General features: G+C 44.0%; 1 protein-coding gene across 8 annotated transcripts in view; it reads left to right on the top strand.

Moving 5' to 3' along the window:
- Window positions 1-10,401, top strand: part of nSyb (neuronal Synaptobrevin) — a 73,083-nt gene extending 62,682 nt beyond the window's left edge. For 5 of the 8 annotated variants that reach the window (XM_072287112.1, XM_055065182.2, XM_050168240.3 and 2 more), the window contains one exon: window positions 7,606-10,401. In XM_072287112.1, the coding sequence (XP_072143213.1) occupies window positions 7,606-7,646 (41 nt within the window). In that variant the 3' untranslated portion in view covers window positions 7,647-10,401. Of the gene's footprint in view, window positions 1-2,592 lie in introns of all 8 variants that reach the window. The other 3 variants (XM_055065196.2, XM_055065188.2, XM_055065198.2) reach the window with 2 other exon arrangements.
- Window positions 10,402-10,820: the final 419 nt, after the last annotated feature.

Below are 10,820 nucleotides of genomic sequence, written 5' to 3' on the forward strand. Positions count from 1 at the left end.
GAGATAACAGCTGCAAAAAAATAAGGTCAAGAACTTGAGAGAAAGGATGTTCAAGTCAGTACTGCTTTTTAAAGAAGAGCAGTTAGATGAGATCAAGGGGTAGAAGTGTAGAGCAGGTAATCAGTGATCCTTTAGTACTAGCTCCGAGGGAAATACCGTCCAGGTTCTCAAGGTATTAGGTGTTTCATTCAGATAAAAAAAATTCACGCATGTGGGATCAAGTCAAATGGCCAAGTAGAAAGAGGCATTGTGTCACTGCTATAGTTTGTGTCAAGTTGTGGGGTATTATTGGTGGCTTCCTTACGTGGCTGAAATTGGATAAAAATGTTGTGATTATGGGACGGAGCAAAGTAGGTCTTACATTCAGTAACCCCCAAAGAATAAGCTTGACTTAGTTACAAGTGTACAGTACTACTGTTTTGACATTAGTGATACAAACTCTTATGATACGAACGCATGATTTCATTGCACAAGCAGGGCTAGCGGAAACACTACCTACGAGAACTGTAATGTGCATCAGGCTTAAGTTTGCAGCTGATTGGGGCACATTAACATATTTCCTGACAGGCTGCTGCGTTTAGAGGAGTTGACATAGCCTTGGTTAAAAAAAGAAATGCCGCGGCACACACAACTACCATATCTAGCCAGCCACCGTTGGCATTTGCCCTGCTTGGCAGCTCTGGAGAGAGATGCAAACTTCCTTCCTGGACCTCTTAGAAAAATTAGTGGAAGGAGTTCTGCAGACACAACATAAAGCAGCCAGAACTTGGCACCTCCTGTGCTCATAGTGGCTATGTTTCATTAAACAAAGGCCATACACATTGCTTCCTTGCTGTATCGACATCATCAGTTTCTATTATTACACGCAATGCTTTTAAATTGTCAGTTGCTTGGCCTCTTCCGTGCCATGCTGTTATCCAGAATTCTGACCAAGAATGGCCAAATTTTTACTGCTGCAATATTTTCGAAAAACATTTTAAGCAATATTTTAAGGTATTATTCGTATGAAATCTGACCTATTTATTGCTAAAGTGAAATGTTAACAATGCAGTATACAAAGAAAGTGACAAAAAATGAAGTGTAATCGATGAGAATACTAAAATTGTAAGGAAATAAAATATCCACGAGCTGAGCTCATTTTTGGCCGTTTTTACCAGAAACGCGTGGACAAACCCAGATCCATGGCACGGAAGGGATCAGGTCTCTTGGCACACGTGATGCCCTTTCGGTGCCTTCTGTGCTACGGTGCAAACTTCAATCTGCTTGGAAGGCAGTAGTAGAGATGTAGCATGTCTATATGAACTCTGAGATAGCACACATTTTATCACTCTTGGAGATCCAACCACCTTTTGCCACACATTTGGTTAGTATGTGCTAATCTCGGAGGCCATGCCATGCGTCAGCTTTTCTCACTGTCTGTCGTGGCAGGTGTGGTGAAGTTTGCCTGCAAGGTGTGGAAGGCAACGGAAAGGGCTCGTGCTTTTTTACGGGTTCTGGGCAGAATTTTAAAACTAGTCATCAATGTTTTAGCATAGCATTACTTTCCATCATTACCGGCTGCCACGACTGCATGCACCAAGTTTATGGACTACTTGCCATTAACAGTGATTGCCAATACGATTGGCGAGTGATCGCCGATAACAGTGATTGCTTAACCCCACAAAGCGCAACGTATCATTTTCTGATATGGAAAATTTTGATTTTAATGCAGGAAGCTCAATGCAAAGTTCACAGTAATGTTTTTGATACACTGGAGTGAATTTTCAGTTGTAAATGTTTCATAAATAGTAATTTCAAATAATCATTGCAATAATCACTTCTGGCTGAAATAACATCTGTTTTTTGTTATGAATGTGCTCTCCATGGTCAGATGTAAAGGCAAACAAGTTGTTCTAATATTTCTTGATGTGGAATGGTCTTTGGGGTTTGTGGAGTTAACAAGGTGGCACCACTCAGGCTGCTCACTTCTATCCTATTTTCACTCCTGCTATTTGCTTTCTGTCATGACAGTAAGAAGTAAATCTTAGAATTGGCCTTTGCTAATGTCATCTCACTGAGAAGGAATTAGCAATGCTTTGTCATTTTTGTGGTCAGCTGTTTGTTTTGACATTGTTAGGTCTAAGAATAAACACCACTGAGCCACTCAGGTGTTTTAGTTTCTACCTGCCAGATGCCGTCATAATATTTAGCATGTATTTTTAATGATTCGGCTCCCCTTGGCTAGAGGTGTGCCAAATTTTTTCTTAGCTTTGCCAGTATCATACACACTGTCCGCTACACTCCAGACATGCAGTCACAGCTGCAGGTACTGTCAAGAATGGCAAGTTGGTGATGCTATGCAAAAACATTTAGTAGCAGTTGTTGGATGGGCACTTGCAGGCATTTAGCTTACCGTGCCAGTTGCAACCATCTTATCTCCCTTCACTTGTGTTTCTATTGTGTGCCGCCGTACCCCATGCCTTCGTTTTCATATAACTGTCCTTGTGCCTTTCTCTCTTGCCCCCGTCCCTTTACCTTCTCACGCTCACCTTCACTTCCACATCTCTCACAATGCTGTCCACCCTCTGTCGTGCCGTGGCCGTGTGCAAACAGCATGGTTCATGACATAAGTGGTTTCGGCCCGGGGGAGCACCCGAGAATTCCGAAGAATGCTGTTCGCCTCTTCTTCTTTTTCCCCCTGCTGGTTCTTCTTCCTCTACGTGGTGTGCTGCTGCACCACCTCTTGAGGACCATTCTTTTCTGCTCTTGTAACTTTTTCTCTCTCTCACCTGGATACTTTGGACCACTTTTTCAAGTTTTGAATTTGTTGGCACCCTCAGAGCTTGCCCTGTCCTTTGCAACTGTACTACACGCTGTGTTCATCACAAGGACTACTCGAATCTAAAAATGCCGTTAACTGCTATCATCATGTTGTGGATATGTATTTGTCATTATTACTATGTGCACCCACTTCTCACACAAGCCCTGATTTATGCCCACTACGATGGCTGCACAGTAGCAATCGACGGCGTTTCTTTTTCTCCCATCTGTTCTGGGCTTTAGTGTTAGTCTGTTTTTTTTCTGCATTTACAGTTCTGCTATTGCAAAAGTTACATTTAGTAATCAACTTCTGTCTTTCATCTACATCCTCATTTGATAGATTTACCCAACAGCTACCATCATTTATCTTCTGTAACTACCATGGTAGTTTTTCGCACGTCGTCATACATATTGAGTTTAAAGGACGTATGGTTGATAGAAACGGTGACGTGACCATCTAGTGACATTTAATTTTCCTAAGCAGTATCGAATGGAATGGCTAGCTGCACCTTTTATGGATGCTTACGTTTATCTGCTTGATGGTGCTGCTAGAGATTGCAAAGCAGTGTTTGTCATACAAATGAGTCTTGCTTGACCAGGGCAGAGAAGCAACCATGTTTATATTGTTTCCTTTTCTCTTGCAAACAAGAGTTCTTAGCTCGTCAGCATTTTCCCCTTGTGTAAGAGGAGTCTTCATGGCATTTGGTTTTCAAGGCATTCACTTTGAGGCGAAATTTACCTATACATATGTCTCAAGAAAAGACAGCTGAGTGGTGTGTAGGTTGTGCTTGAGGTAGAACAGAGTGCATATTCGTTACCATGAAACATGGTACATAATTGTTTTTTTTTATTTGCTTAATGGTAGGGTGGCCTATAGCATTATTTAAGAGCACAGGACAGTCTTAGCTCTGACACGTCATGCAGTGGTCACACTTCGACACGAGCAACTTCTTTATTTCAATGGCATCTAGGCAAGGTTCTCAGCAAATGACTGTTGACAATGGAATGCAGTGATGTACCCATAACTGCAGTTAGGCTGTGTGCAGTCTGTGGTCATGTGTGTGTTTGTGTATGTGTGTGCGTGCTTACAGCTTGGTGTGCAAACCTTCTGCGTGTGTTTGGCCTGAATGTAATTATGCCTGTGGCTGCTGCTTCTTTTGCTGCTGGTGTTGTCAGGCTGTGTTTGTTAACCACGTGACAGAGAGCACTGTGGTTGCTTCTGTCAAGTCACAACGATGTTTTCTCGTGCAAATCACATTAACGCGGATGTGCATAGTAGTCTCGGTGTACCACACTGTCAGAGTTGCTTTGTGCCGTTCCTCCTGCAAAATACAGTACAGATGCCACAACTGCTCAGTCCCAGCACACAAGTGTGCAGCCTTTGATAGCTGCCACCCCACAGTAACCTCCAAAATTATTCGTGAGCTCGAGCACATGCACTGCGAAAAGCTGGGCATGGCTGATCAGCTACACACACTTGGGTGTTACTAACCTCTGCCAACTGGTTAACAGCTCAGAAGCTGCACTCCTGAGTGTTGGATAGTGTCAGTTGTGAGCTTTATTACTTGCCTGTACAGTCTTGTAAGAAGTTTCGAAGCCACTCTGGGAGTGACAAGGTCGGTTTTAGGATTCCTTTAACACTCCTGGAACCTCAAACGAGCAGCACTGTCTTTCACTATGTCTGGGACTTTGCTACAACAAAAGCTTGACAACGGACCCAGTTGTTTCACTTAACAGTCGGGAATTGTGTGGCTCTGAAACTTCCTTCAAATTGCATTTCAGTGCAGATAGTACTGTATTCAACAGTGGATGCACTGGTGTCAAACAGCCTGCCTCTGTTGGCCTTTAATCAGTGTGCACAGGTTAGGTGCATTGCTTTGCCATACCATGCATACCTGCTGTGCCTGTCACCCCGAGACTTCCTGGCCGTGCAAATAAAACTCTCCGCTGGTAGTATTATTACAGGACGAGACCCATCTTACGAAGGCATCTGTGAAGTGTCATGTTTGAAGCCTTAACTTTCATCTAAGCACCACTAAGTTTCTTTGCTCGGTAACATGCATTGTACTGCTTCGAGCATCTGGGCTCTTTAGGCCTTGCTATCCTATTGTGTTGTCTGTAGCTGTTTATTTCCGGTTGCATGTTGCAGATGCTCTCTAGCTCAAACTTTGCTTTTCTCATGACAGTTTTAGCAGGTAGTTTACTTTCATTGTAGGGGTTCTTTTGGTACTGACATTATACTCGCAAGCAGCTTTCTGTGACAATCAAGGGAATGCTACGGAAGCGAAGTAAACACTTGATGGTAACCCCAAAAATGGTCCTGCAGTCTCGGTTGCATGTGTTTGAACTGGGGAACAGAAAATGTAATTCTTTCATAGGCTGCAGTGCTTATGGTAATTTGAGACATGAAATGCACCGCTCTGTGCGATATTTGAATGTTGTTATTCTGGTCTATTTTTCTTTTTTTGGTAAATGCAAAAATATTGCAAGGAGTAAGCTATGTTGACTCGGTATCTGCTTCGAGAAGCTGAAGCAGAAAGCGGCAACTACTCCAGGCTAGCTTGTGCAACAACACATGCCTTTGTGGCTTTTGTTCTCTGTTGCCACAGAAAGTTGCCTGCAAATATCTCAGCTCTGCAAACTTTCTTGGTTAGTGCCACTGAGCTGAAAAATCAAAACTTCTAATGCGGTTGGTTGCTGAAAGCAATGCTGACAGTACGAAACCCAGTTGGAAAGGATATTGGCATAGCTGTGGAACTGAAAAGTTGGCTTAGCTGTACACAAGCATGGAATTCCATAATTATTTTGTAGCGTTACTGCATGGGCTTTTTTTTTTTGCTCTCCAACCTATGAACCTGTCATCAGTGCATTTCAACTTGTTCTAATGCTAGCTTTAAATTCAATAATCCTGACATTTATGGTTCTCAGTACTGTTAACACATTGCAGCATCCTTGTGCATGGGCTAGATTAGTTGTAGCAAGTTAAGCAGTAAATCTGCGTACTTTAGTGCATGCAATTAATTCATTCATAAACTCTAGTGGCATGCCTTGAGAATGGTGGTTGAAATGCATTTTAAGTTGTAGTTGGGTTACTTTGCCTTGGTTTGAACATTTCTGGTACAACGCTGTTTTCTTTTCCCTTCCTTTTTCCCCCCGACTTATTTTCTTTCCCACTCCCCCTTCAACCCCCCCAAAAAAAACTTAGTTTGGGCATCAACAGGCTAAGAGGGTGAAAGCGAGCGCAAGAGAAGAATGAAGTCGAGGAAGGAGGAAGAGGCACACCGCACAAAAGCCGAGAGAAAGAAAAATGTTTCGCCCGATTATTTTGTGCCGCACTCCACCACACAAGACTGCGTCTGTCACCAAGTGGGGTTGTCCCACTCGCTTAGCATCGCAGCGTCGCCGAATCGCTCTGAGACAAAACTATTTTCCCTCAGTGCGACATGTCGTGGCACTCATCGCTCTGTGTTGTATTGTTTACCATTGTTATCTTTCTTGTACTTTCATGGCGTTTTTTTTTTCTTTATTTTTTTCGGCTGGTATTTTTTTGATACTAGCTGTATTATGCTCCTTGCAGTTGCTTTAGGTTGAACGCTGATGTGAAGACTCTGCTCATGGCTATTTGAGGGAGCTTGATTATCCTTGTGCAAGTGCTTCCTGGGTTGATGTGTGGTATGTTCTGGAAGGCTGGCATTGAGTTCCCCCTAATGTACTTGATATCCTGAACAAATTGATATTTGTGCTTGGCATTAAATTGAGTTATTGTGGCCTTGCACATCTGTGGTTATGTAGTAGGTGACACTGTATCAAGCTTTGGGCTGCTTTTCAGGAAAATCATGCTCGAGTTCTGCAATGTAACATACGTATGGCATGAGCATCTCCAGAGGGCATCTTGTATGACCCACAGAGTCCTGAAGGTATCTTGTACTTCTGTATGGAGTCACCATGATTTCAAAGAGCGGCCTCTGCTGCACTGGACCATATAAGACAGGCAGTTGTGCATTCTCATTAGCCACTAACCTTTTATAAGACGTGGTTGCTATAGATATGGCATTTCACGGGCATTCAGAATAGGTGCTCTGTGATTGGCATCTGGACTTGGAGTGGCAGATGTTTAGGGTTCAATTGTTTCATGACCAGAAACGCAATTTCAAGTCTTGGAGCATGTAACTCAGGGGCCTTACTAGACTGACCCATGAGGTCTTGGATTTGCAGCACTTGTGTTATTTTTTCTTTGCCTTTGCAGAGAGCATCTTTCTTGGATGAGTGTCTCATTAACACAACAGCTGCAGTTTGCTGTACATGTCCACATTAGTGTTCGGGGTATTTGTTTACTGGGCCAGTAAATTGTGCAGTTTTTGTGAGGATGTAAACTAATTTTGTCCCCTCTTCTGCCAAGATAACAGCAGTCACTGGACCACTCGACTGCTGTGTTGTGGGCGACAGGTTGAGACTTGTACAAAAAGGTTCTATGGAAAGCTGTCGTATCTGTAAGGCAGTCTTTCCGAGTCCAGGTGTCACTTGCAGTTTGCCAAAGCCATGTCTCTGATACGTTTGTGCAAGTTGTGGAGCAAAGCCTTTGTTTCATTGCTACTGTGACGAGAACATATCTACAAACACAGGCTGTCATAAGGCCGAGACCGTGTGACCTCTTGAGAGCTTGTGCAGTCACTCGCTATTACTTAGCGTCACCTTGCAGTGTGATGTCTGTTGTTGAGCAAAGGGGCACTTAGGTTCTTGTTTTCTTGTTGCTTGTGTTTATGTTGTTGCTTTTCCTTTTTTTCTTCGATCTTGTTTCTGTTGCAGTTTATGCATCCACCTCAACCTCGTCGACAAAGACCAAGTGAATGACCCTCCCCTCGCCTTGGGTCTTGAGGCTTCAGTGAACGATTTTTTTTTTCTTTTTATACCTAACATTGCCAGCGTGAGAGCAGTGCAGCTGATAGCTCTTTCCTTTTTTTTTTTTCTTTTTAAGCTGTCACTTTGCTGTCAGCAATTTCAGGAATCACAGAAGACTCCTTTTGTGACTTTACCTGCTTTCAGCATTTCTTTTTCTTTTTTTAACCTCTGTCACTGCTTGTCTTGTAATTAAAAGGGATGACTGCAGTGCTGTTCTTTGTTAATGCTATCTATATAGGTACCGTCATTGTAAATGCGCGATAATGAAATTGAGCTCTCGTACTGCTGCTGTTTCAGTGCTTACTGTGAATTTGGTGTACATTATTGTTGATGCGGGAATCGAAATTGAGTTCTCTCTTGCTTGTGACAAAATATGTGCGTACGTATGTTTGCCGCATGTGTGCAAGTGCATGCAGTTGTGTGTGTGTGTATGTGTGAGCCACTGGATAATTAAGCACCTTTACTCTTCAGCTAAGTTGTATTTATTCAAAATACTGCCAGCGTTGTAACATTGTGGTGACCTCTCCTTCCTGCGTACTGCATGTACATAAATAACTTAGCTACAAGTATCACTGGGAGAGGAGGAGCAGCAGCAGCAGCGTTCACACCATCTCTGTGAAGCACGGCCTCTGAGAGTAACAGCGGACTGCCCAGTGTTGGAGATCATTACTGAAGTTCGGAGGGTGCAGCGCAGGCACCCATCCATGCGGCGCTCCATTGCACTGAGCGAAAAATTAGTTGCAAGGCAGCACTTTGTACGCTTAGCTGGGTTTTGTGCAGTTGCATGCCTGGTTGTGTGGGACGCAACTGTCATAGTATGGTGTGAACGCGGCTTCAGCGAAAATAGTGTCTATTGCTTGCGAGGCTTAACACGTGCAGGTAGCTTGTTTCCAGTGAGAGCACCAGTGTATGCAGTATAATGCGCTTGTCTAGTGAATTTGGCAAGAATCTGAACCTGCTAGTGGATTGTGCCCGTCGGTGCTGCTCGAAATATGTGCATAGCTGGGGCGGGCGCACCGCACTGTCGGGGTGTATCGCTAAACGCTTCACGATTGGTCTGCACGAACGACTAGGGACAAAATTGGCCCAGGACGAGGCCCAGCTTCACTAAATACTTGGCTGACGCTAAGCTGAATACCTAAATACTGACTCCTGTAGTCAGAATTTATGCCTTAGGTGACGGTGCTCTCGGTGGCGCGCACATGCTTTTGAATGGCATTCCACGTTTCTGATGTCGCTTCTTTGTCCCCCCGATGGCTTCGGTGGCACGGAAAGGTAAAATTAGCGAGTATGATCGTACGAGCCTCTGTCAGATACAGTGAGGTTATAGGACAATGTTCGAAGAGAGGACGAACTAGTACGCACTAGTGGTGTCTGTAGAGTGGTCGGCTTCGCGAGAGCATCCAGTGTAGACAGTCGTAAGGCCCAGTTACCCATAGTTCAAGGTTTGGCAGAGCAGCCGCTTGTTTTCCATATGCAGACGCAAACAGCGCTGCGTATGTGGCATTTGTAATGCACAGAATTGTCGAATACCAATGTTTTGGCTGGAAGTTGCTCCTTGTGGCGAGCTTTATTAGCATGGTCGTCGCGCTAGTGTGTGAACTCTCACTCCCATCTAAAGCTAGCACGCCTAGCTCGGCGACGAGCGACTAACGATTCCAAGTTTTACTTTGATTCTTTAAATAAGGTGTTAACATTGGGTGTGCAAATGTGTCGCAACGTTGATCGATATGTTTCGTGGGCACGTCATTTCTCAAACGCCTTGCAAAAGGTGTTTTTGTCGGGTGTCTCGCAGGAAAATCTCCTGCGCATGGCATTGCAAAAAAGGAAGCGCCGGAAAGAACGCTACGATTGTCGTGGGACAGAATTGCAGACTAGAGAGTAACATATTTAAGCGTATACTCCGCAGTGGTTGTAGAACTTGCTGGTCGGCATGGCTTTTGGTAATAGGTGCACGTACTCAAGCCATGCGAGAGTAGCTTCCCCCCCACCCTCTGTTTTTCTTTCGATAACTGGCTAATAAGTTGAGCTCGTTCGTGTCAGCCGTGGGTAATGTGCTGTTTCTTTGTTTCTAAAGAAGTGCATTTTCACCTGACCAGGAGCTTAAAAATAAGGCATGTTTAGGGGTGAAATTGTGCTCCCTGAACCATTCCAGTTCGCCTCCTCCCACTTTGCTCGAGTCCACGGATTATCCAGACTTTGGTGTGCATGTGTTTGCGTCTGTGCATATCTCGTTTCTCTCTCTCCGCTTGTCACTTTGGAGTCTTCTCCAGCACGATTTAAAAATAAAAATGCTGACAGCCGCTGTATAGCTGCGTATACTAACTGCAATTACAAAAGAAAAAAAAAACTTCATGTAAATGTGTATAAACATAGAGGCATATATGCAGCGTGCGCCTGCATGTGTGCGCGCGTGTGTGCATGTGTATACGCGTATCTCACTGTCTTTGAGGTCAGATTCTGAGGGTTTCCTGAAACCGCGCGCGGTTGGTTGGTGTGGACGTTCCTCGTTTTTCACACTTTTGTGAAACATAGTGTTGTACCGCTCTGTTACAAGTCCCTTTCATTTTGTGTGAGCTTCTGTTTTTCTTTTCCTGACGAATGTGAGAGTTGATGCATGGTGTTACGATGACGTTGATTATTTAAGATATTGCGAGGATAGTCTTGGGAGAGAATAATAAAAGCACTAGCCTTTGAATCATTTTTGTGGCGTTGGTGTGAGTCATTTTGGTCCTTGGTTCTAGGTCCTTACCAAGTTCTCGTTAAGAGTTCGCGAGAAATTCACACAAGATTCTTGTGCATTGCAGCGAAGCAAGATCCATGTGCAAATACAGCAACAAGCTGTATGTTCCAGTGATGGCTATTCGCGGCAGCAGCAATTCCGAAACACTGGGTAGCAGCACTATAGGTTTAGTAGCGGTGTAATTTGTTCGATCGCGATGCGCACAAAAAATTTTTATTTTTCGTGCTGTTCTCAATGAAGTAAAAGAAAAAGCGTAGTGCGCTGCCGTTTACATAAACTTTAGGAGGAAAAAAAATTCACGCAGAAACTTGCTTCTGGACGCACATGGGGACAGTGGAGGGTGCCCTGCGTAACCTCAACGAGGTGGCGCACAGGGAGG

The sequence above is a fragment of the Dermacentor andersoni genome, chromosome 3, assembly GCF_023375885.2.
Source record: "Dermacentor andersoni chromosome 3, qqDerAnde1_hic_scaffold, whole genome shotgun sequence".
NCBI classification, from domain to species: Eukaryota; Metazoa; Arthropoda; class Arachnida; order Ixodida; family Ixodidae; genus Dermacentor; species Dermacentor andersoni.